Source organism: Colius striatus, chromosome 14 (genome assembly GCF_028858725.1).
Source record: "Colius striatus isolate bColStr4 chromosome 14, bColStr4.1.hap1, whole genome shotgun sequence".
Taxonomy (NCBI): Eukaryota; Metazoa; Chordata; class Aves; order Coliiformes; family Coliidae; genus Colius; species Colius striatus.
Genome location: NC_084772.1, coordinates 13,054,007 through 13,081,176, shown reverse-complemented (window position 1 = coordinate 13,081,176; position 27,170 = coordinate 13,054,007). Strand labels below are relative to the sequence as shown.

Here is a 27,170-nt window from a genome sequence, read left to right as displayed (position 1 = left end):
GTCATCTTAAATGTACATAGGAAAAAGTAGATACAATACTTACAGCATTTGTAGACAAGGCAACAAAATGCTTGGCCACAGTTGAAGGCTTAATAAAAATAAACAGATTGTTAGATCCAGAATGCTAATTTTGATTTATGGTCACAAAGCTGATCTACTACCATTTAAACAAAATATCTTTAACCATCACCAGTTAACTTGAAATCATCTGTTCACATTGTGTGGGATTTGGCAGTATGCCTGATAGAAGACAGCACTGATAACATTCTTAAGAACCCCTCTGTAGGAAGTCACTACTTAGCGCAGCAAACTATTTCCTTAGTAGAATGTTATCAGTTTGGAACATCACTACCACCACTTCAGAGCAGATGGAGGTTCTTGTACATGTGCTACTGTTCTGTTAGGGTCAAGACAACTGGAATTACCGATAAACTTAAAGCTCCAGATTTAGACTTCAGTCCTTCAGTAAGCATTTTAGTGAACAAAATTTTGTCTGTGACAGTAGTGTAAAAAGAAATGCCAAACTTCCAAACTAAGTACAGCTACCCTGACTAGAACAGGTTAAAGACAATTTTAACTACTTAAGCAGGTAGTATCTGGGATTTTTTTGGTTTTTTTCAAAAGCTTGGAAATAGGGGCAAATGAGCCAAATACAAGGTTCCTATTCATAGCATAGCCATCTGCCATAAAAAAATGTCAGTATATCACTCCAGTCATAACTCTTTTCTAGTTTTTACAGATTTGACAAGAATTGGAAGGCAATACCACACAGACATCATATTCCTGGATTTCCATATCAGTGGTTCCAACAAATTATTAGCCAGCTCTAAGGAAAGTGCTACACTCTATTACTGAACGGGTAGGACTTGGGGAAACAATGTATGACAATAACTTACAATGAAAACCTAGTGGGTTTATCCCTGTAATCAGACAACAGCTTTCACTAATCATGAGCACAGAAATGATACCTGTATATCATTTTGTTGAACTATCCATCTTAGGTTTGAGCAGCTAATGGTTCTGCTCCAAAGCACACAATGACCTGGGACAAACTACACAACAAAAAGCTGTTGCATTCAGTTACACAGCTGAAGCAAATTAGACTTACATCTTTAGCAGCATGTAAGAACCACTCTTTGGCCGTTTCTGCATTGGTGATAGTTTCTTGAGTGGTAAAAGTCTGCAGATCAAAAAACAAGAAACTATGTAAAACACACAGTTAAAATTGAATCAAGTTCAGGCTGCTAATCTGTATCTGTATGTCCCAGATACTCAGAGGAGAGTGATTCTAAATGTTCATAATAGATAGCTGCTGCATAATTTCAGAAAAAAAAGCCAGCTTATCAATCCAGCAAAGACTAATGTTGTTACATTTACTTATGTAGTTTTAAGCTAAGTTACATGTGGAATTGAAGCAATTACTCATTTCTTACCTTCCATCCCCCAAATGGTTGTGCAAAACCTTGAGACTAACGTGTTCTACTTTAATCTTTCACTAAATATGAAGTTTTAATATCCAACTAAAAAGGAACTAAGTGACTGAGCATTAAAACAGGATAATCTAGCTGAATTGTCCTCTTGCTCTTCAATTCCAACTTCTTCATGCAGGAATACTCATTTCTGCTAAGACTCTTACCATAACTTGGTTTTGCTGACTAGAGGAAAACATTTTCCTGCTTCATGAAGTGTGCACCAAAGTTCAGTCATGCAGTTTCGCAAATATCTACAACTATTCTGACTTACTCAGCCATCAAAATGTAGCTTTAAGAGTGAACGCTAGATTGACCCTACTCTCATCCATCTCCAGAAATATTTCATTATGAAACACAAGCCTGCTATGGAAAAAGCAGCCATTCATCCTCTTCCAAATAAATCCAATTATCTTAACTACAGTCTGCCATACAGAAATTGAAATGTTAACTCTTTCAATTTGGTAGTATTCTAAACCTTTGAACCGTGATTCTAGAACTCAGTTGTTCAAAGCAATCATCAGTACTACTTTGTGAAGTTTCCTTATTATTCCATAAGTTGTTGCTCAGCTGCAGGGTTGCCAAGATAATGAGCACCACCATAGAGCATGGACAACATTACATGTTTATTTGCTGCAGATTGTTAGTAACAGCAAAAAGATTCTACTGTGCTTTACAAATTGAAGCAATCCAAGTTACCTAACTATGAAGCTTGTCTTCATCAGTTTCCTCTGTTAAGACAGAAACACTCCAAAATGAAGATGGCAGCTTGCAATTACGTTTACCAAAAGAGTTATTAGCAAAACAAAACTTCAAAAGGCAGCTATTCTTATTCAGGATTAGCTGTCATCTTACAAACTACTGGCAAACTATCATTATATCTTTGTAAGCAAAGAAGCTTAGTATTTATAGTGCTCAAAGAACTCAGCATTTAAACTTAGGTGACAATATTTCATTACTATCCTAAAACGGAATGAAGATTCCCAAACTACACATAATTCATTAATGCAAAAGCCAGAATATGGTTAACAAATAACACTGTATTTAAGATAAAGGACCAAAAGTCACCTTACATAAAAAGTAAAGAATGAGACAAGATCTTGAATTTCAAACAATTGCATAGGATCCTATATTCTACCCACAAAGAAGTATAGTAAAACAAACTTTTATGAATAAAGCTTAAACTTGTTTTAAGAAATCCACCTTAGACAACACAAAATTGCTCATTCTTCTTACTTGTTTAGGTTCAGTCATTTTTAGCACTTGACTTATGGATCCCTAAGTATTTCAGTAGTAACACAAACTTGTGATTAATCCTAAACTAGCAGTACAACAGGCATATTTAAAGATAGCCCATACTAGAAGTCCGTAGTCTGCACCTTCCAGATCTCTATTCTGACTGTATCCTTTACAGTTAGAGAAAGTCACACCCCAGGGCTTGTATTACATGTACCTTTGATGCAATGATGAAGAGCGTAGTGTCTGGTTTAAGCTCAGCCAGGGTTTTGGCTATATGAGTACCATCAATGTTGGATACAAACCAAACACGAGGACCTCCCTTGGAATATGGTTTCAGGGCTTCAGTTACCATCAGAGGGCCCTGGATAGAAGCGACAATTAGATTTAATCTTCATTTAGAACATACACACACAAAAGATGTGGAAGATTTATAGAAGGCAGGAGCTTACCAAGTCAGAGCCACCAATCCCAATGTTGACCACATCAGTCATTGCCTTTCCAGTGTAGCCTTTCCATTCACCACTTCGGACTTTCTATGGGAAAAAAAAACACGGCAATGACTACTTTATACTTACACTTAAGTTAGTGACTTTAACCACTGAAATAGGCTGTGTTTTCAGGCATTGTTGTAGACAGTGTCTGAAGACAACTTTCAAGATTCTAGACTTAAAAGCCTACTCTCAAAGCTACCCTCTTAGTTAAAACATTCAGTTGTGTCTAAGGTGACACTTCATAAAGGGTTACAAGTCTAATATACATATTTAAAACATTACAAGATTAAACCCTCTGTCTGTCTGTGTAGACTGCTGCAGCATTTAAAATAGTGTTGTCAAACAAAAGAGTAAAGCTAAAAATTAAAAAGTCTTGGACATTAAGCTATTTGGGACAAATTTAAACCTGAAGAGGTTCCTTAAGTGTCTCTAATTAGAAGCAACTTTGCTAACTAGACTGGAAGACATTAGACTATGAATGAAGCCACAAAGAGCTATTGGCAAACCAAATTTTTAAAAAGCTCATCTACTGCATGCACATTGTGCATGATGATTTATTTCTGTGCTTCACCTTAACGGCACACAGTACAAGACTATTAAGAATTACTGAGAGTTCTGATAAATAAAGTTACAATCATTATCAAAATACTGACTTGAATTTCCATCTTCTACCACTTATGCATTCAATTTGTTCCCATCATAAAAGGATTTTTTTCTACTATCACAAACACTTCTACATACATTTTCCAGTTCTAAAGCTGGTTTTCTACAAGTCACCCGGTTAGGCTGATAGGAGAACAAGTTAAAAGTTTTGAGGTTTTTTTCCAAATGGAAAATCCACTTACTATACACCATTCTTGTAGCCTGTAGATGATAATGTCATAGTTTTAAAACCCCATCTGCCCAAGTGAGTTGACTGAAACAAGCACCTTTGGTAATCTTTCCAAAGGAACTGCTTAACACAATCTTCATTATTCAGAGAAGATATATCTGCAAGGGAAGTGATACTCACAGGCTCTGAAGACTGAAACAGTCTAGCAATAAAGAGGGTGGCACCAATGAGAACTACTTTACACTACTGAAATCTCAGTCATCTTAAACCTTTACAGTGAAAAACAGACCACTGAACTCCTGTGGCCATTTAGTTCTTACATTATGTGAAGAAACCAAATTCAGGCCAATTAGAGCCAGTTATTGTGGTTTTGGCATTTATCCATTAGGAACTGAATATCAACCAGTCTCATTTTATGTAAGTTAACAAGTATGAGTAGGCAATGATACAGGCTACTACCACCCACATAAGACTCAGTAGCAACCAAGCAGGTCCAGTTCCTCAGTCATGTTTAAAATGCACCTGAAGTATTCGGTGAGCTTCTACCTATTTATTTAATCACAAACAAATTTAACTTTTATTACTCTATGAAGTTTTTCAGAGCATCTCCTCAATTGATCTGACAGATATCTACATTTAAGATGTAAACAAACAATGATATTTGAAGATAATGATTAATTGCTGTATTTAACTAAGGAACAAAAACCATCATGCTGCTAAAGCTGCAAACAGAATAGAATCATAAGGTATCTGACCTAAAAATAGCTTCTTAAAAGATCTTCTGGTTATGTAGCATATCAAACTGCAAGCAAGCTGGAGCTTCTACCTCTCCTGATTTTACACAAATTTTAAGAAGGAGTTTCTATTTGACAGTCACGGAGTTCAAAAAAATCAGCAAAACAAATAAGGTGGTATTTGAAAGGTACTTAATGATTTACAAGACTTCTGAAGTAAATGCAAGACACAACTATAAGCCTCAAACAAGAGCACAGTAATTAACATGAACCAGCCTACAATCAATGCTTCGCAACACATATATAAGAACCTGGGCTGGGTACACAACAAAATATATTAAAAATAAGCTATGGTGGTATTTTATACCTGGCAGAAGTGTTTCATTTTGTCCAACACTTTGTTTACTTCTGGAACAACATCCTTCCCATCTACAAGTATTGGCACGTTGGAACGATTTCTCAGAGCAATATGAAGCACAGCTCGGTTCTGAAACAAGAAAGGAGAGAAACTGATTAAGCTAGTTCTAAACTACATCCATGGGACTCTGGTACAATCTTCAAGATCCTTTAGATGAACTGAAATTACCAGAGTGGTAGTTTGTGTATGTGCATGTTTGTTTGTTTGTTTTTTTTCACACACACTCATCACTACCTAAACCACTCTCCTGCTTCTGATCCAGTGCAGAGAGCTTACAATACAATATGCAAAGCAGGAAGCTTATTTCTTCACTTTTAGGAGAATGTTCAAAATTCCTTGAAAAGCATTTAATGATTGAGGTTCAGAATTCAGCCATAGTCAGCATTCAGTTATCTTAATTGTTCTGGCATGCTCCAGGTATGCAAGGATAATGTTGTTTCCTATGAATGATAGCAGAAAGTCAATTGTAACAAGAAGTCAAACTTATTTTGTTTGGCATTTTCTCAATTATCCTGAATAGTCCATTTCATAGAGGAAGAGACAAATATGTGTCTAAGTATTTGACAAAAAAAGAATACAACAGCCATATTATTCTACCCATTGTTCACAATTCAATGTTCCCTGAATACTTGCATATCAGATAGATATGTAGACGGTAGTTGTATTATGAGGAAAAAAAAGTCATGCACTATATCATATTAATTCCAGCTATACACAAGTCAAAGCACTGAAATCTGGCCTGTGATTCACCTGCTCAGGAGCTTAACAGCTTTAATGAACAGCTAGAAGGAAGAGTTAGCCAATACTAACAAAGTAAATTAGTCTGTTCTACCTCATTGTTCCTCACTACAATGACAGGCATTGAGATAAAGACAACACAGACAACATGAACTGCCAAGTTATCATTTAAATGCCAAATGTTAATTAAAAAAAAAAAAAAAAATCACTGAGTTTGTGGTTACTAACTTGGAACACAAAAAAGCTCTTGCAGTTGCTAATTATCAAAGTGTACCCACTTAAATTTACAGTGAACAGATGCACATTTTTTTGCAATGCTTAGTCATGGAATTGTGTTGTTTGGTAAATACTGCTCACTATCAGGCTTGAAGGAAGCTTTACCTTGATCAAGAGAAGCAGTCATATTTGACCTGATGTTTACTGTTAAAGAAACATCTTCTAAATATTGGGTGCCTATGAAGACTGCCCCCACAAAGCAGTTAGATATGAATTACCTTGTAATGCACTGTCTTTGTGCCATATCAAGCTACAAGTTTTAACAAACACCTGGCAATGACATGCCTCAGTGCACCATAAAGAATTTCAACATAAACACACATCATGCAGCCAATGCCTGCTGCACCAGATACAGACATGTCTGAAATATTTAAGACAAATAGCTAAAAAATGTTCTAAACCAGAACAAGAGTAGTGGACAAGCCAACTCTTGCCATTAGGCAGCTCTTTTCTGTCTTATTGCATTATAATTATTCAATCATGCTGTTTGATAGCATCCTGTTTAAGGTCTCATGACCATTTCACATTGTCCACGTGCTCATATTCCAGAGCCAAATCAAACTCCATTTGATATCCTACACAAACAGAAAAAAATAAACAACCAAATTTAATTCCAAATCAACTTCTGGCTAGAAATGAGAAAGCCTGGTGAGTAAAGATGCTTCTAGACTCATCATGCAGGTAACTGCTACTGAAAGTTGCCATATCAAGACAGTAGCAAAATTGGGAGTTTGCTTCTGCTGCTAAACACAGCATAGTTTAATACTGTGTTAAATGCTTTCTGTGAAAGTCACATTCTTCTGAGACGCTACATTTGCTCCCATGTAGACAATGAAAAGTAAATCCATAATAACTTATTACAGGGTTAGCCCACCTCTAATCACGTGTTACATGAAGCTAGTGAGAGGCAATATGTGAGAAAAAAAATCCTCCAGATACATTTAAAACTTACTTTCTTTTTCCTTTTTTACAAGCTAGAATTGTATCTGTGAACTGAAGGCATTAATACAGATGGAAGAGGAACCATTTCTCCAGTGAAGTTTTGTCTGTTTTGTGTGTCTGTATTCTTACAAACATGTAGCACTCATAAATGATACAACGTCCAACTGCTGAGTTTAAGCAAATAGTTTGTGCAACAGATAAATTAGAAAATAAACAAGTCAAAGAAAATATTGATTTCTGATTTTACGTCAAACATACTAAATACAGCCTTTAATATTTAAGGCAAACTAATAAATCATATACTTGTTGAGCTTCGAATTTTCATCCCATTTTTAATTTCAGAAAAAGGTAAAGCTGGTTTTCTGCATGCCTTAGTGATGCTTTAACCATAACTACAATCTTCAAAGAGTGGAAAATATTCATCTTCTAACTGAAATAGCTGGCTAATTTCGCAAGAGTGTTTATAGTCTCTACTGTTAAATGTACCCAAAGATAAGTGGTATCAAGAATTCAAACCAGAAAATATTACCCAATCCTCTCTAAAACCTCATAGGCAGTTTACTAAGTCATATGATCACTAACACTGCAAGACTCTGCTCCATGCCCTTCGCAAGATCTAACTCATCTTCCTCTCTACAAAAGAGGGAAGAGAAGACAAAAAGATACCATCAAAATCTCAAAAGACATGGGTGTTGAAGCAAGGCCTGAACAGCCTTTTTCATGTGTTCTTCTGTCAGAGCTGTAAAGATTTCACATGTAATTACTGCAGTAAATATTACAACCACTCTGCATTTCAGAGTAGTAATTAGAGTAAGTTTTAAGACTTCTTAAGCAGATATGTTAACATCCATAACATATAGGCACAACTGAAAGGAAAGAATCATGGACAGAAATAGCTTTACCTCAGTGAAGTTGATCTTCTCTCCACTGAACATGCGCTCTCTGGCACTTTCTACACCCCTTGACTTGGCCTGAGAAAAATAAAAATAGATTCATTTTAAAAATAGTAAGAAGTCAACATGCACCACAAAGGTCCAGCTACATTCAAGAGTGTGAACATTTACCCCATAAGACAGTGAAACAAAGATTATTATATTATATCAAAAAGTCCACTAGCTTCTAGTGTAAAAATGTATTTTCTTACTTTAAAGCAATTATTTTATGCGGGTTCTTTAGTTCCTTAAGGGGTTACAGCAACACCTGCCGAAGGACCAAGATAAAATGAATCCATCTTACTTTCATCTTGTCACACTGTTGCAGGGTTCATTAACTGTTCTTTGTACCACTTTGGTGAGAAGTGAACATTGCTATGGCTAGTTTTGCTAGTTCTTCCCTTTTTAAAAAGCTGTGTCCTATCAGTCTAAACCTTTAGATGCATCAGTCCTTAAAGAAGGGTTTTAAATATGGACACCATGCTAAACTGAAGTTAATGGCACAAAACTCTTAATAGATCCAACTGGAAATGAATCTCAAAACTGTAACTGCATGACTTGAAGTACTCTTTCAATTGCACAGATAAAAACCATGGCCTCTTACAACTTTATATGAATCTCTCATTTTACTGCAGACCTCCAAGTTCCATATGCCAGCTCGTCTGTTACACAGACAAATGTTCTCAGTTAGAACAAGAAATAGATTTGCACAGTGAAAAAGAGGGCCTGTACCTTGGGTTTAAAGGGCAATGAAAGACTGAGTTGTGCCAAGTTTTGTAAACAGATGTCTTAACTTGATGGTCTCAAATTCAGAGCAAAATATATATAAGCAATGCTACAGTAATCAGTTGCAGGTAAAAACTAACTTCCAAAAAAATCCCTATTTAATTTAATAATTCAACATTTTAGAGTTACCAGTTCCATCAGCATTTTCATCACATCTTCTGTAACAAGGTTCTTTGAATAATCCAGTAAGATATCCCCATGATCGGTATTCAGAGTTAAGCTGTCAAAACAAACAAGTTGTTTAACTGCACATTCATTAAGAGTGACTGTTTTAAGCAAGATAATGATAATATCTCTATAGATTACAAAATAATTGGAATCCTAGTTACACTAACTTAGCAAAGATGACCTGAGGAACTGATGTACCTCAAGTTTCATACAATGTCTTTTTGGTGTGTTGTTTTATTTTAAGATGATGGTTTTCAACAAGTTAAATTATAATGTCTACTTTCTGCTTGGGAAAGTCCAAATACAACAAAGTATATTTAATGCAGTGGGACAATCACATTCTGTTTTCACTGAACCATTACTATTCCCCAGCAATTTCCCCCCCCCTTACATATCATAGATAAAAATCTTTCCACATCATTTTGCTGTTAAAAGAATTAAAATAGCTTCCTACAAGTCCTTTCAACAAATAAAGTAATTATTTTATATAGAGACTTGAACAAGCCTAACTTAATCTATACAGCTTCATGTACAGAAACATTCTGTCGACTATTATGCAGTATTAAATGCCATTCGCACATGGCATAGTCTGACTGGTCCCAACGACAGAAATAGTCCAATAGAAGTGAAGTGTATTTACTGTCCTTATATCTGAGAAGTTCTACAGTTCCTCTAGTCTTCTGCAGAAGTTTTCTATCCATTTCTTCTCGGCACTAATTTACAGCTAAGCATATACATTTACTCTAAACTGAAGAATCTAAGTTCTGTAAGTAATTCAGTAGACCTTCTATAAAAAAAGCACAGAAGGCCTTTTATATCTTATTCTCACTTTTGCTCCACACGCACAAGCCACGGGAAATTGCATGCACTTAAATTACCAATGTTTCTGCATTGTTCATTATCTCCTGCTTTTTCTCTCCCAATACTTAAGCACAGAAATGTGCATTTGTAATTTTAGAGAGCAAGTATGCCAGAGATTTCATGATGACAAACAATGGCATAACTGCTATTCCAAACAGACATAAGAGACTGGGTAAGATTCTGCAAAGGAAGAATGAAGCTGAACGTCCCATAACAGTAATAATCAGCAAGGTCTAGACATTTGGGTGGTTTCATTAACTTCAAGAAAAACACAGTAACATATCCTTTTTCTGGTCTTAAAAACAAAAGGGATATCGAATAAGGAAAGGAAAGTGTCTTCAAACAGAATCTTTGAAGAACATTAATCACCCTTCTCTTTAAGGGGCTGCAAACAGTAACCCTGACACCCTGGCAGTCCAGACCAAAGATACCACGAATACAGCTAGATAAGAGCAATACTGTTACCTCTCACCTGCCAAATTTGCTATTTATTGATACAGTACAGAAGAAAAAGGTAGACTTACAGGATCTCTTATATTTGAAATTTGCTGCAATTCACAGATAGGTCTCAGATTTGAACACATTTTAATAATAATACAGCAAGGCCATTAGTGTGCCAATATTTACTCAGTTTAGAGAAGTAGAACTCTTAAAACTCTCATCTACAGTTAAATTCAGAAATATAGTCTTTCCCTTACAATCTTCCTTTACCTGACATATGCCTTACTTCTGAAATGAATTGCTATTTTATTTATATGAATAAAATCAATCTCACTAGACCTAGAAGACAAGTTCTCATGAAATTCTGACTGGATTTAAATCACTAGCTCATTTGAAGAAAATGCAGGATGGCATTCAAAAACATTGCTCGCTAAAAGAAGCAAGAAATGGTTACCAGATGTAACTTTCCATGCAAAAAGTGGGACATAGCACGCAATGTTATCTCATCTTAAAACCTTACACCAAGAGATGCATCCCTTTTAACAGACGCCCAAAACCCTGCAGCTCAGTTGTTTTGTGCCACACTACCCACACTGCAATGCAGTAGCCAAAGGCAGCACTACCTAGGTGGAACAAGAGCCCCGTCATGTACATCACAGCCACATTTACGTGATGCAGCCCTTAATGGGAAGGTTATCTATAACATCTCAGAATGATTTTCTCTCCCATCTAATCACAAACTAAAGAAGCTGTATGCAATCCCTAAATCTATTACACAAAGATTCCCTAGCAGTAGGTTTTCCATTTAAACTGGAGGCTCTTTCTGATCCTTCATAATGGACAAGCCAACTAGCAGAAGTGTAATACTAATGCTTTGTACTTTGCCTTATATATTTGCATCAAGATCCCTTAATCAGTATCCAGATATCTACTAAGTCTGATGGCTGCATCACATCAGTTCTACCTCCCTAAAAACTAATAGAGTTTTTTCCAGTAACAATCCATTTTGTTAAAACCTGCTGATCCTACCAAGGCTTACATCCGGGTGGCAAAGAAAGCCAAAGGTCTATCCTACAGGTTTGACTACACTCACAGTGGGGAAATTGGAATATACAAATTCTAAAGAAAGAGGGACAAAAGGAAGAAAGGATCTTCTATCTATATTCTGTAGGACATAGTCAGTAAGGTTCTTATTATAATATTAAATAGATATTTGTGTTCCATGAAAAAATACTCAGATTAAGAATTATTCACATCAGTCTGAAGTTTCTCCAGAAGTAGTAGCAGTACTTTTACATGGATCTATGTTTCTCTCTTCCTTCTAAAAGAAAGATAGTCAGAGAGGACCTTGCAGCCAAACCTCCAGACTGCTTAGGCTTTCAGCTGCTGTTAACTACCATCTACCTGCTAAGCAGATTCAAAGTGGAAGTCAGTAAGTACACAAGCAGATCTGTCAAACTAATCCAGGCTGTCAGTTTTTTAAGTGCATTTTGCCATGAGAAAGTTCTCCTGGTAGTCTAGAGTGTGTTGGTTTCTCAGTAAACAGGATTGAAACCATCAAAAGAAAGGATCAAGATACAGTAAACTTAAAACACTCCCAACTGTTTCCTATCCTTATGGACTGCACAAAACCACATTAAGTTGTGCAGCTATTTAAGAGATAACCTCAGTAAAGAGCACTTCACAAAAAAAGCTGATAAAAACATTCTAGGGACCACACTGACTACCTTCAGCATGAAGAAAATATGTCAGATGACTACGGGTGCCTGAAACTTGTCAGACATCTTCTCCTTGGTTAACTGTATACAGTGATAGTTTAATACTCAAAATTCTCACTGTACTTCTCATTCCACCAGAGTAATTATATATAGACTATTTCAGATTAAGACAGTATATTTTATGGATAATAATAAAACAACAGACAATGAGATGAAGATGCAGTGCTATTCCCAAAAAAAACACATACTTAAACGATTCAGGCAGTAACCTTAAGAAACCTCACTATTATGCTTTTTGATTTGTTTAGCTAGTTTGCTTTCCTTTGTTCTAAGGATGTTAACAAATTCAATCTCTTTGTATATACTGAGACAAGGAAAATTTGCAACTAGAACTGGCACTATTTGAGAGAAGCCAATAGATTTGTACAAGATAATACTAACAAAGGTTTTTTTAACAGTATAAAAAGTCCTATTAAAAGAGCCAGATGCAGTCAATACTCCAAAAATGTTATAACTTCCCCCATCAAATGGCATTTTAATTCTTGTATACTGGTATGCAGGACTTCATAGGCAGTGTTTAATTTCAATTTAAGGAGTATCTAATGAGTTTAAAAGAGAAGTCACTTCACCTCGAACACTACTGAAAAGCTTGATACATGCAACAAGTGTTATCTTAACACTCAAGAACAGAAGCTCACTTTAAAACTCAAATCAGGATTTCACCTACATAGTATTAGACTTCTTAGATTGTTAGTATAGTCCAACAATGTAACCACACACCATTTCCCAGCATAGTCCCCAGTGTACAGAAAACATTAGTCCTACTTTACAGAATAAAACCGCTGAATGGTGCTTCCACTTCTTACTTCCCCTTCTGGGAAAAACGTGTTGCAATGCATCTTCTTGTATGAGGTAAGGCAGAGCTAAACCTGCTAAACATGCCCTTCTTCCCCCTCTCAGGGTAGAGAGGTAGCACCATCGTACTACTGACAGGTAGGGGCAATTGGATGGATGGCTCCTCGTGATTTTATCGCGGACCTTATCATGACTAAGCACACGGGTGCGAGACACTGAGCAACGAAGGACCCACAATGCCGCTGTGCGAGCCGCAGCCCGGCGCTGTGCTTCCCGGCACGTACCCTGCTGCAAGGATGAGTCAAGGACAAGCCCGCCGGGCTGCCCTCCTCAGGGGCCGCCGCCGAGCGCCCCCCCCCGCCCCTCGCAGAGCTCTCGCCCGCCCACCGGCCCACGCCGCGCTCCCGGCCGGGAGCCGCAGGCCCCAGGCGCATGTGCCCGGCCTGCTATCGGCCTCCGACCGGCCGGCGCGTCTTGGGCAAGCAGCAGCCGCCCTCCCCCGGTCCCGCGCACGCCAGCGGGCGCGGCAGCAAGCACAGCCGCTGTGTGCGTGATGCGCCCTCCTCACGGAGCTCCGCTCCCCTCCCGTCCCGGGCCCGCACGGAGAAGAGAAAGCGGAGCTGGGCAAAGGAGGGAGCTCTGTCAGAAGAGGGCATCCCTCCCTCCCTCCCGCCTGCAGCGAGGCCCCGGCTCGCTGCCAGCGCCCACCTGAGGCAGGGAGGGAGAGAAGGCAGCCGTACAGAACCCCGCGCCTCGCACACGGAAGTGCCCGGCGTGCCGGCAGCCCGAGGGCCCGGCGGGCCGCGGCGGTCGCTGGGGAGGGCAGAGGCGGGTGCTACCCCGCTCAGCTGAAGGGCAGGGCAGGTGGGGGCCGCCCAGCCTCACCTTAACTTCTGGAAGCGATCCTTGTCGGCCTCGAACAGCTGCCGCAGGACAAGCTTAGAGGCGTTCGCCTTATGCCACTCCACCAGCTTCTTGAAATGAGGGTCGTTAGAGAGCGCCATGTTAGCGGTCAGGGAGGGCTGAGGCTCACACAAGTGGCACACCAGAACGAGCACGGCGAGCAGAGCAACGGCTGCCGCCTCCGCTTTTATAGTGGCGAGCTCGGCCTCCTGCCGCCGGCTCCGCCCGGCCCCCCTCCCTTTTGCGGGCCGCCTCGCCGGGCGGTAGGAGTTCTCTTACTGCCGGGCTTAGCCGGGAGGGAGGAGCAGCCGGTGAGGTGGCGGGTCCTTGTGAGGGGAAGGTGTAGTGGTGGGGGCCGGAGCCCGCTCGCGTTGGGGTCAGCAGTGTTCTCAGTGGCTGAGCGCGGCGGGCTGCTGCAGTGGCCCCTGCGGGGGTCACTGTCTCTCGGGGGTGTGCAGCGCCCCCGGTTCTGCGTCCTGATTTCCCTGTTAGGGGGCACCAGTGCCAGAGGTTGGGCCGCGGGGGAGCTAGCACAGCAGTTCGGCTGACCCTGCCTGGCTGGCGTCCCTGCTTGCCCATCCGCCTGTGGGCAGCTGCTCGTGTAGGTGCGTTGGGAGTTGATCAGATTAAAAAGATCTCGACATTATTTTTATCCCGGGCGCCCCCCGCCCTGATCCTGCATGGCGCAGCTCAGCTGTGAGCGGTGAGAAGGCTGACGGGAGCGTGGGGAGGGAAGCACTGCTCGCTCCGTGATCCCAACGCCAGGCCTCAGCGAAAGGATGCAGCTCTGCGCCCCAGCGTAGCATCACCACCAGCCTGAAACCCGTGATAGATCTCTAAACCCACCCAACCCCCGCCCCGAGCGGTGCCCACGCTTTCTGCCAGCGTCATCCACCCGCTGCTTCAGAAGGCCCCTGTGTGACACGTCGGCTGCTGTGGCTTGCGCGCCGAGAGCCTTGGCTTGCCCTGGCCGTTACATAAAGGAGCTTACCCAGCTGCCTGCGCTGGCAGCCCGCTCGCTCCGGAGACAGGCCAGGGCAGGCAGGTGAGCAGCTGCACCATTCTTCAGGGGGGATAAAAACACTTTTGCATAAACCAAAATGTTGTTGAAACATGGACATGTTGTCACGATCCCCTGTTGGGTTTAATTCAGCAGAAGTTAAACCCCCTTGCTTTCCAACCGACCTCAGACAATTCTGGGTGGCTGGGGGCGGTTGGGCTTAACTCCTAAGTGATGTCCAGTCAAACAGGTTGTCATGACCAGGTTTTGTATATTCTCAGGAACAGAATTAAGACTCTAAATGGAGTCAAGTGTTGAACTATTTTACCCACAACAATCCACAATGAAAAGAGAAAGGGAAGAAGAAAAGTGTGAGAGAGAGAGAGAGAGAAAAGCACAGTAGTCACCACTGCAAGTCCACGTGGGGCCTCTGACAGTCCCTTTGTCTGAGAACTGCACTGCTCTGTCCGGTCCAGGGTGGGGAAGACAGAGAAGAGCCTACACCTCTGCTCATCCCATTCTTGTATACACTCCTGCTGGTGCATGCCCAGTACTGTCTCTGGAGGGTCCAGAAGAGTTCTGGAGGGTCTTAGAAAGTCCCTAAAAGTCCGTGATGGTCACAGCCCCTTGACCCCTGGGCCCAGGTGCATGCACAGAGGGCAGTGGATCTGGACACAGCGGGATGTGCAGTGCAAGGCAACAGCGCTTTCAACACACAGAATCCTTGGTGGCAGTGGTTAACTGTGCTGCCAGCAATGTTGAGGCATATTACTAGTACCTTACACGTGTAAAGCAGTATGTCAAAATTCCAGAGATTACACTTTATGGTTTAGGAAAATAAATCCCTGCGAAGTCATATTTTAAGCACCTAAGCCCCTTTATGGATCTGGGCCTAAACTGGAGTCACAGACCATGAACTTGACTCAGATTATTAAAATCACAGCCCGAGTTTGAAGTGGCAGAGCCAGCATCTTTTCCTGGCTGCAAAACAGAACAAAAAACACATGTAATTGATCCTTAATTGTATTAGCAGAGGTGTATCTTGAGTATAGTGGTAATAAACTGCCTAAAAAAGTCCTTCCTTACCTCACACTTCCTTGTTTCTAAGTTTGCTTTTTCTGACTTGAAATAGCTTGAATAGGTGAAATGGTTTTTTCTTCAGCAAGATAAATCTTAATCACTTGGTACATTGTTTTTTTTAAACATTTTTGGATGCCACTCTCATCACTGCCAATCATAGCTTTCAGCAATTTGTCCAACACAAAACTGCTCATGCTTCCTGAATCTACCTGACCATCCATCAATGTGTGTGGTTCCCAGTATACCTTCCTGTAAGGAGGGAAAATAAAATTACAAGTAACAATTGCATTACGGAGTTGATTCTACACACAGTGCCCAGTAAGTGTTTAAGAAGCCACTTAAGTCATCATGCACACTGCCATGTAAACTTTACACTTCCTTTTCAAGGCCTTTAGGATAAAACCCTCAATAGTCCTAGACTCCCGTTCATAGGCATGCTGTAACCTAGGATGTAAAATTTCTTTGGCTTAATAAATGTCTCCTATTAGTCATAGGGAGAGAACAAATATCCTTTTTTAAACGTTAACCTTCCTGATAGTTTGATAGCCATGAAATGCTTCTGACTCACCTGCTTGATTTCTCTCAAATTAGGGCAACTGGGATTTCATTAAAGTATTGTCACCACATCCCTACCAAATCCTGGGATCTTGAAGATTCTCCTCTGATGTCTCCAGTAGTCATTCTCTGAGCACCTTCAGCTCTTTCTACTGATTCACTTTAAGCTGAAGCTCTGCCATGCATACAAATCTACATTTGTTTCTCTTGCAGGTCCTCCCAGCTATCCTGTTGTTTTCTTAAATGAGATGATGTCTTCATTGTGCTTCTGCTTTTCAACTTTTATTATTTCAAAACTTGCAATTCCCTTGTTCTGCCTTTCACTACAAAACTTGGGCCATATCTGAGGTGCTGGTCTCTTCACATCCAGGATTTCACTGCTTCTTGTTACATGACCTGCTAAAATGTCTTTCAATGACTTCTTTAATAAATCATTCATTATTATAGGTCTCTTTTCTGGCCACCTCACTTTTCCACTTCCTTTCCAAACTGCCAAAGCTCTGTAGCTTCTTACTGCTCTGGTGACATAGGAATCGTGAATCTTTTAAGTTTTGACATAGGAATCGTGAATCTTTTAAGTGTTCTTGTCATAGGAAGTTTGAATCCCATGTCCTTATGCATCACAATTGGCCGGCTGTACCTCAGTCCAAGTTTCAATTTTGCTTCCTCTTTCCTGTCTTTTTTTATCATAGTCCTTGCACTATTTGAATTGTACAAATCCTCCAGATCTTAAACTTTGAAGATTTATCTGACCCAAAGTCAGCAATATTTTGTTGGCTTCACATCCAAAATCTGCAAGCATTCTTTTCCCATTCAGTTTTATCTGTGCAGGAATGTATGGGCTCAGGTAATCAATAAGGTAATCAATAAGGTATTCTAGTTCACAATACAGACACACTGAATGTTACATCATTGCCTTGCTACCAATTCTGCTTTCTAAAATATGGATTTTGTTACACATACCTAATGTGCTTCTCACTCACATAATGTATAACCACTTTACTTTCTTTGTAACACATTATTCTAAGATCTTTGAGACGTTCTCTCTCATTTTATTAACTGTAAAATTTTGAAGTTATCTGCCATTCACATTTTCTTTTACTAGATCTCCTCCTTTAATGCCAGCAGTTTTCTTCCTTCTTATCTTCTTTCCCTAGGACACAGGATATACACACCTCACAGAGTTAGAGTTCAAACTATTCCTGTACCAGACTGTGCAAATTTTATGACATATGAGAAAGATATCCAGACCAAGGTCCTAATTCTAATCTTTAAAGACCATAGGATAAGGTTCATAGCAGTTCCAGGAGTTGCTTCTCTCTCCATAAGCTGTGCAACAGCTGACCATTACAGGGACAGTAAGGCCTTGTCTACACTGAAAAGACCAATTGATTTCATTGCAGAGGGAAGAAGGACGATTCAGACCTGGGAAGTTCAGCAGTTCAGACAGCTGTTTCTTTGACAGCTGATAGCTGTCATACCAATTTCCCTCAAGATTAATTTTATGGCAACTCTAACATAGCTGAAAGCGGTAACATGGAGTAAAGGCAAAACCTTAAACTAATGGAAGACAGATAGTATGAACATAGTGGTGCTTCAGCTCTTGCAAAATAACCAGATGAAACATGTTCCCATTCCAAAAAGGCTAAAAGCTATCATAGCAAGGGATGACACCCTTTGGAGCTGAGAAAGGGCATTTTAGTAAAGGGTATTCAGTATTTGATGAAGATCAATTTTGTGACTGGTAGGGTACAATGGTGGATTTACCATTTTACAAATGCCAGCCTCTATTAGCAACAGCTGCACAATGACCTACTTATAAAAAAGACAAGTGAAAATTGGAAGACAGCTGCATAGAAATTAATATATCCAAATGAATGTGGAGAGCCTAAATACTACTGCCTCAGGCACTTACGCTAGAAAGGTTAAGTGGCACGTTTAATAGATAATCTCTATGATTAATTTATCAGAAAGAACCAAGTGGCTAATTTCCTTTAATTGAAATTTTCTGGCATGATAAAAAAAATTCATATATAATTCCACTTCCATTTAATCCATTGTACTAACTTATTTTATTATATGAAAGCAAACAAAACTACAGTCTTGAATCCTGCTTTCGTTTTCTGCTAATGAAACAAAATACCTGAGTGGTCCCAGAGAAAGTAGTTATATGGATTCTTCTGAAGACTGATAATAAGAAATGGGACCAGACATTCAAATCCAGTCCAAGGTTTCAAATACAAGAAAGGAGTCAGGTTTGCAGTGCTTCACAGCTATCAGCTTTTGTTTTTAGCAGTGGGAGAAACCTGAATACGTGCTCACTACCATGAATTGGGTGGAATGGGTCACTCAGATTAAAGAAACATGGTTTTTATGAGACTGGAGCAAACTTCAGGAAAAAAGCATATATCAGTCTGAGGTCAGGACTGACTATATCAGTGTACTAATTTTGAAATATTTTACCTGTCTGTCTATACCTACATTTTAAAGTATTTCTAATACATTTAAATGCCTTAAATTTTAAAGAAAGGGATGTCTTGCAAGGAGAGGTAATCTTTTTATTCAGATTGTGATAGTCAGATACAAACTCTTCTTCAGATATGGCACAGAGAGACAAAACTTCACACTAAGGATGGGCAAGAAGAAATTGATCTGAATTTAACTTTGCTAGGTAAATCAGATTAACAATCTGAGAGGGGGAAAAAAAGCATCTGGCATCTGCAACAATGGAAGAAACTTGCAAGGGGAAAAGTAATATGAGTCTTAGGAAGAACAGAGAACTGCAGTTAGCCATTTCCTTTGGGCCATGAGGTAGTATTTGTGTTGGAAATGTCTCCATTATATCCATGTTTTTTATGCCCTGACATTTTTGTTCCTGGCCTTGTCTTTTCAGAATCATATAAAGTCCTTCTTGATGGCCAGGACAGCAATCACAGGTGGTTTTCAGGCTTCCACTGCTATTCTCTCTCTATTGCTTGTCTATTAATTTCTGTATGTAGTAATTGTTTGGTTGTGGTAATTGTGTGATTCATATAGTCCTCATTAAGGACTTCTGGTTCATTAAATATAACAAAACTTTGGACTGTGCATGTTTAGGAAACGTGGATATTGATGAATCTTGTGCAGTGGTACTAGATCTAGAATCCACTACATGCTAGATATTCCTGAATCTTCCTGAATCTTGAGAGAACCTCAGCTTGGCACAGCTGAAAAAGTGAACATGGTTTTCTGAGGGTTTCCTCATGAGTGGCTAGAACTGGAACTTACACTCCTGATTCCAAGTCTCGTGCTGTATCTTTTATACTAAAAGTACTGCTGTTGATTAAATTCCTGATATGCAAACGCTTCTTGGCTAAAAAGTAAAGCCGTGTTTTTTATATACTTTTTGTCTGTTGCAAGTTGTAGAGGTTTTAAAACTCACATAGATAAATTTTACAGATTCCACTCCCTTCTCTTTCCCATTTGAATGGGTGAGGGGTATTTTTAAATATTCCTGCTACAGACCTGCCTGATCTTCACAGACTTTGCCCTGGGTAGTAGCATCAGATGTGGAAGCAGTCTGCACATTCAGGGCCCAAGCTGTGAGCCAGATGCCCTGTCCTGTCCTGCCAGTTCCCCATCAATGCAGCAGTACAGGGCAAATGCCCAGCCAAGGAAACAGCCTCTCAGCAGTAGAAAATAGTAGTAATTTGAGCAGTTCAGTGTGGCAGTTCATCGTCCGAGGCTTTGTAGCAGCTCTGCAGCTTTGCTGGGCAGTTACCAACAGATGGCAATACCGGACTGGGTATTCAGTATCTCTACACGGCCCTATGGACTTTCCCGGTCGTTCCCAGGGAGCTACAAAATGGTTACTACCTTGTTTTAAACTCTCATAATGATGTCACACAAACATAACAGCTTGGGAAAAAAAATTGAAACATCACTTGTTTTGATGGTTATCCACAGGGGCAGTGCTTTAGAATGCCATCAATGGTCACCCAACTCTTTACCAATTGAAGGTAATAGGAAATTTAGTAGTTTCACTTAGGGTTCGGTTAATAATCAACATTTCTGAAAGATGTACTAGAGATTTGTCCAAAGCATTTTTCTTTTGTTATGCTTGTAAAAAAATGTTGGAAATTACATTTTAAAAAATAAGGTATCTTTCTCCATTTAAGAAATAATTATGTGGGCCAAAACCCCTGTAACACAGGGATCCTAAGAACATCAATTTCACTGTGGTGTGGAAAAAATGTCCAATTATGTCACAGGCATGATCTATAACAGAGATGTTTTCTGTAAGTTTCTTATTACTACAGATAGCTTTTAATCTATGAAAAAAGGAACTCAATAGTGTAAATGAGCATTAAGCCACTATATTTGAATTACTTAACATTCTAAAATGGGTAATGACAAAAAGAGTCTAAAACACAGGTAGGAAATAGGCTTTCTCAGATATATAAAAATTGTCAAACTGGAGCTTTTTTATATTAGAATTATATTAGAAATTTTACTAAGTAAAAGAATAGTTTTATGTGATTTAATATATTTATTAGAGATCTGGAAAGGAAACAAAGATCTGAAAAGGGAGCAGTAAAATCTATAGATGATGTAGGTTATTTATATTAAGCTTAGAGAGTACTAGAAAGAACTTCAAAAGACAACATCAGATGGGCAGATTGATGGCAAACAAAACTTAATTTTGGTAACTACAAAGGATTGTGCTATGGAAGGGAAGGATTTATTTACATGATTCACAGCATTCTAAAGAAGTGTATCAACTTGGAAAACAAACGGAGGTCATGTTTAGCTGTGGTCAAAATAAGGAAATAAAATGTTGGGATGCAGATAGAAAAATGATAATGATTACATTTTAAAATGTTAGAGGAATCGATATTGATATCTTTATCTGGAAAAAAGTGTAATGATAGGGGCTGCAAAGATCTCAGTAAAGGATACTGCAGAGCTAGATGAAATTAAAAGGATGAGAAGAGTGACTTGGGACAGGGAAAAGGCAAATTGCAAGATGTTTACTTTTTTACCCTTAAAATGAATCAGGCTTGAAAGGTAACAGAAAAGGTGGCTTTTGAAATTCAGCTTTTGCTATTCTGTAACAGGAAAACAAGTGGAAATTTGTTATGAAATGCAAAAATGAAAAGAAAATATTCTAAGCATGTAATTATATTACAAAACTTATTGTTTAAGGCAAACTATTGAAACCATCAATTTCACAAGATTTGAAAAGAGATTCAGTGGTTACATTTTTATGAGTAATACTTAGAAGCAGTGACTACTTTGAGTAAAAAATTCTGGGATGTATATGGAAAGGCCATGCTTCAAGTTTTTAACATTCAAGAATAAGTTGAGATCTAATATGTACAGCAAATTATTCATTACCTATGGGTCTTCTACACCTTATTCCAAATCATCTGTTGATAGTTTCTGTTGGAAACAAGACATTAAGCTAAAGTATATTAGCTGAACAATTTCTATACCCACACTGCAGGGAATTTCTGTTGAGTCATATTTTGCAGTGATCAGATTCTTTAATTAGAATGAAATCACAAATAAATTTCAGCAAACCTGTGCAGAGATGCATTTCAATAGACCTACCAGTGGCTTCCTAATTTGTACATTATTTACCCTAATTATGGCAGGCAACTTTCTGACAAACCTGGCTGCAGAACAGCCAGTAGTGTGTCTGTTGTTTTCCTGAATATGCAACTGCTTCAAACCCTTAAGAACACTGCTAGGCTTCTTAGCTATCATATTTGGCCTCCCAAGTGTCCAACAAACTTTCAGGCTGCATTAACATCCTGCTTTGAGTATGATTGAAGTTGTTCATAGGAAGTGTTCCTACTCCTTTTGGGCTCACTTGATGGAAGATACAGGGAGAGCACTAGTGCATAAGCAGTTAAGATCTCTGTAAATACCTGATAGGGAAAACAAATGGAAGAGAACCCCAGTCTCATCCTTTTGAAGGACCTAATATTCCCATGCTTCAGTTATCAGCCCACAAAATGACTGTAATGCTACCATTTTACATGAATGGTAACTAGTTAATTAACATTTCTTAAAGTCCTGAAACCTCAGATTAATAGCGCTCTGGAGTATAAAGACATAATATTATTTCACTGAGCATTTGTCAAATAAAAAGCTCTATGCCTAAAGCTTTAATCAAACTCTGTAAGATGAGAGCAATTTTCTTATTGTCACATTTGGGTCTCTTGTCTCCACTAAGATGCACGTGTAGTTAAACTATGTATTTCTTTTAACAGAGGCACGGATACTACTGTTTATATAACCATGGGAGCCAAACCCAACAGTAGAACCCTACACTTGAGAGAGGTGTATAGTTGTTTTAAAGAGTGTTTTTATAAGGTATGCCTCCTGAAATCACAAATTGTGACACTATATCGCTTCTGTTAGCACTGAAAAAAAATTTCCCCTTCAGTTAACTATTGTTTTTCTAAAGCTACAAAGTCACAGTGTCTGTTAAATGTCTTGGTTCTAACAAAGGCTGCTACTTTTTGTTATATGAGACAATTATTGACTATGAGATTTCAATCTGTTTTGGTAGCATAAGAATACATTCATCTTGGGTACAATTCCTCTATAAGCAATGGATTTTAACAAGGCAGGAAGTGAATTTCTATTTTACCGTTATGTTACATTAAATACTACAGAAAGCAAGGGTACTTTTTTTTTTAATATTGAACAAAGAACTATGAATTTTCACTGCTACAGAAATCAGAGCTTTTAACAGTGGTTAAAAACACTTATTTGAACAGTACAAAATCAATTCAGATACATATATGTGACTTGAGGCTAAAACTTTATGGTCAGCTGGCAATTGTGCCATAAACAATACAGAAATAAAACTGAAAATGTTGAGATGTCAATGACTTCAATAGCAATAAAATCAGGCCCCGTGCAATAATTGTTTTCAAGCTGTAGATGACACTATGGAGCACCAGACTGCTTAGACTCTAGTGTCTATACAAAAATCTTTCTCTGGAAAAAAAAGAAGATAATAACACAGCAGAAGACTTATTCAAGGCTAAGCACACAGCATCAAAAACATTACTGCCTGTACAGCACAAGCTGTGCTGGGACTGCCCCTTTCAAAAGTGGCAGAGATTTTTGCTCTATCGGAAAGACTGCTTGATGAGATGATGGCCTGCAATCATTCAGGTTCCAGAGGCTACACAAAAGCAGCTTTAGGCACATGTACTCTTTTTGTGTATTCTGAGAAGCCAATGGTACGCAGAAGGCTTTTTCTGCGTTTTTTGTGTAATCAATACTGACTGGTAAACTCCTTCTGAAGTATTTTTAAACATTACATATAAGCTTCACCCAGTCTCTTGCAATTCAGTGTTTCTTTTTACAAGCAAAGAAGCTGAAATAAGATTTTTACTCTGAAAGGTGACAGGAAAAACAGCAATTGTGACTCCTCTGATTTTTATATTACATTCAGTTTACAGTTTTAGGAAGGATCTATTTACTAGTTGACAGCCTTGTCCATTTGATATTACAAGTTGCTGACTTCGATACAAAAATGAATAGAACTACAGGAAGCACAATTAATAATTCTGATAATGATGCAATGGTCAGGAAGCTTACTGTTTAAAAACTGCATTAGAGGTGTCACACTAATAAGACAAACCGTCAGGAAAGACACTCACCTAAGGAAAGCAAGCCTTTTATTTTTTTCATGTAGAAGGATAGCGAAGTGGTTAAATTATGTATACTTTTGGACTATATTCAAAGTAAAAGTACTTGCCAAGTTCACAGAAGAAATCTTTGCACAAGACTGGTTTGCAGGTCTGCGATCCAGCCATTGTCTCTTCTTTTTATAAGGTGGGCCAGTCAGTTCGGTAAAACGTGGTTCCACTGAAAACAACAGGAAATTAATTTTTACATTAGTGGAATTATGTCCGTTCTCAAAACTATTATGTTTTTCAGGTAATTGTTATATTTATTGTAGATTAAATTAGAATTAAGTATTGCTTTTTGTAATTATGGGTAATTATAATCAAATAAATATTACACATGGTACTTACCTTGCACACTTACTATACAATAGAGAGGAAAGGTCTTAAAACATGTTATTTAGAGAAAAGGCTATGTCTCTCCAGATTAAAAATAGTTTTCACAATGGAAATAATACAGACATTTAAGTTACTTTGGTTTCTAGAATTTTTTTTTTTGCAGTCATATGGTTTGATCTACTCCTGTTAAGTTTAAAACAAAGATTGTCGCTCATCTTAAAACCAGCAGAACCAAACTCTCGGTGCATATTCTTTAAAATATGCTTTTTACCTTAAATGTTCGTTACTGCTGCAGTGAACAGCATACACATCTGAGGATAAAAAACCTGCAGTATTAACTAGGAGGTAACTTCAACTGTTTTGGTCATGGTTATATTAATTCAAAGTTCTAGCAAGTTCCGTATCCATATTTTTTTGATTTTAAGTTGAGTCCCTAAAGGGAAGCAAAGACAGCTTTAGAGTACCATTCACATGTCGTTCTTGGCAGCTGACCCACAAAAGCAGAGTTTTGAGACTTGTGCTTTGCACTGCTATCGTTTCTGCAACTAGTTTCCTTCCTACTCTCTCAGTGGGACTCCTTCTGGGAATGTAACACATCACTGGAGTAAGCAGTGATGTGCCAGTCTGCATCTGCTACAAAGCAGCCTAAAAATAAAGCCCAATTGGACAATGCCATTTGGTGTACAGCAGTACAGAGTCTAGTAACATAAACCACACTGTCAGCAAAGATAAATGGTTGTTCAGCTACATGACAAACAAATCTCAAGGTCTTAAAAAACTGCAGGAACAATCCTTTGATATGCATTTATAAGCTTAATCTCTCAAGATTTATTATCATTGCAATTTAATGAACTTGTACCATGGAAGCATAATAAGAATGTCTCATCAAATTTTATTATTAATATTTTAAGAAACCAGCCCATCTTGCAGCTTGTTTCAGTTCAAGGAAGTTCTCTAGTGATGTAAACTTAGTTTTAGATGTCTACCCATCAAGTTGGCATTTTTCCCTGTGTGTATCATATGAGCCCAATTCTTTTGCCAGTAGTGCTCTTTAAAATCCCAGCTCTGTAGACAGAATATTTTAAAAAAGATCTACAGGTTAATGTTGTTCTTTCTACAGATTTCGTTTGAAATACCCATGTGAATTTGTTCACTTGTCTGTATTATCAGTGTCCTTGAATTTAAAAGGGTATAGTCATACAGAAGGCATGGATGACTACAGTACAATTAATTGCAGACTCTTAAATTACAGATACAACTTTGTACCTCATCATTCATGCTATCATACAATTTTGGAGGGGGAAAACTCCCCAGATCTTTGCATTTTTGAGGTTTTCAAATTCCTTTTGAATTGGATTATCGGATATTTACAAATATTATTCCTAATTCATAAACTTGGTGACCTTGAAATAAATGCCCACATTTATTGTATGTAAAATGGGGGTGCAACTAGACACAGAATGGAACCATATTAACTGTGAGTCCTGGGCCTTCAATGATACCTGTGTGTAAATGGATCTCACTGCAAGATCAATGCCATGATTTTAAAAATCATTAAGTAAAAACATGACCAAAATGAACAAGCTATAAGTGTCTTTTGTTACTGCTATTGTAGTTATGGCTGGAAATCCTCAAATTACATGTTTACTACTGTGCAGCTGGAGAAATGAGCTTTACAAAGATTTCTGTTTATATCTTTTCAGGAAAAAAAAAAAAAAAAGATTACGCAGTCTTAAAAATATAGGATGGAAAGCCACCACAGATTGAACTTCGTTCTTAATACGTACTGTGCTGGATTGCCAATTCTACATGCCCCAAAACCATGAGAGAGAGTATCCCTAAGTATTATGAGCTTGTTTTTCTCAGGAAACCACCATTCCTATAATTGTGAGAAGAAGCAAAACATGAAGTTGCATGGAACTTGCAATCAGAAGAACAAAATTAGCAACTCTGAAGACTGTTCGGTATTATTCAGTCTCTATGAGGAGAAAAACATAACTCCCATCAGGGACAAATGTGTCTAATTCCCAGATCCTACTTTTCTGAAATTGTCTTTGGGATCACCCTGTGTAGATAGTCAAGAAGTTTGCACAAGGGTCAAGCTCACGTGTTTGTGGGCAATTATTCTAGGAAACAGCAAATCATATTACCTCAACAACCTTACAGATTACTTATTCTCTAGAAACAACATTGAATAGATTGGAAGATAGATGTGCATGTTGCACATTTTAACTTATTATCTGATAGTCTCCATGACAGGACAGAATTGTCTTCAAATTTGTACAGAGAGAAAATATTTAATCTTTATTGTGCCCTCAACTCAGAATGCTATCTATAAGCCCCAATGCTACTGCAGTTTATTTACCATCATCTTCTATTAGTAGCCATTGGTATGGTGTGAAAAACAAAGATAAATATTGCAAGTGAACTCAGTATATTTTTATAATAACAATCTTTGCAAACAGGTTATTCATTTATTTCTCACAATATCTGTGGTAACAAAGATAAGATAAATACGTGTGTGTCCTTGTGTGTATACATATGCGTTTCTTGGCATGTTTTAAGGTTGTCTTTGAGCTGGATAAAACCTGGTTTCAGCCAGCATTAGTGAAATATCAAAAATGATGGGCTTACTGTTCTATGTTACTTTATTTCCTATTGAGGCAGCATGTATTTAGCTTACTTAAAGGAAGCAAAGCAAG

The 27,170-nt window shown here is 38.5% G+C and overlaps 1 protein-coding gene across 4 annotated transcripts in view; it reads right to left on the bottom strand.

The window, feature by feature from the left end:
- GPI (glucose-6-phosphate isomerase) overlaps window positions 1-27,170 on the bottom strand; it is a 43,267-nt gene that overhangs the window by 8,144 nt on the left and 7,953 nt on the right. For 3 of the 4 annotated variants that reach the window (XM_062007676.1, XM_062007677.1, XM_062007678.1), the window contains exons 3-10: window positions 24,201-24,310; window positions 8,987-9,077; window positions 8,042-8,110; window positions 5,133-5,252; window positions 3,158-3,241; window positions 2,923-3,069; window positions 1,109-1,180; window positions 44-88 (exon numbers count right to left, since the gene is read on the bottom strand). In XM_062007676.1, coding sequence (XP_061863660.1) covers window positions 44-88; window positions 1,109-1,180; window positions 2,923-3,069; window positions 3,158-3,241; window positions 5,133-5,252; window positions 8,042-8,110; window positions 8,987-9,007 — 558 coding nt within the window. In that variant the 5' untranslated portion in view covers window positions 9,008-9,077; window positions 24,201-24,310. Of the gene's footprint in view, window positions 1-43; window positions 89-1,108; window positions 1,181-2,922; window positions 3,070-3,157; window positions 3,242-5,132; window positions 5,253-8,041; window positions 8,111-8,986; window positions 9,078-13,785; window positions 14,051-24,200; window positions 24,311-27,170 lie in introns of those variants that run through there. The other variant, XM_062007675.1, reaches the window with a different exon arrangement.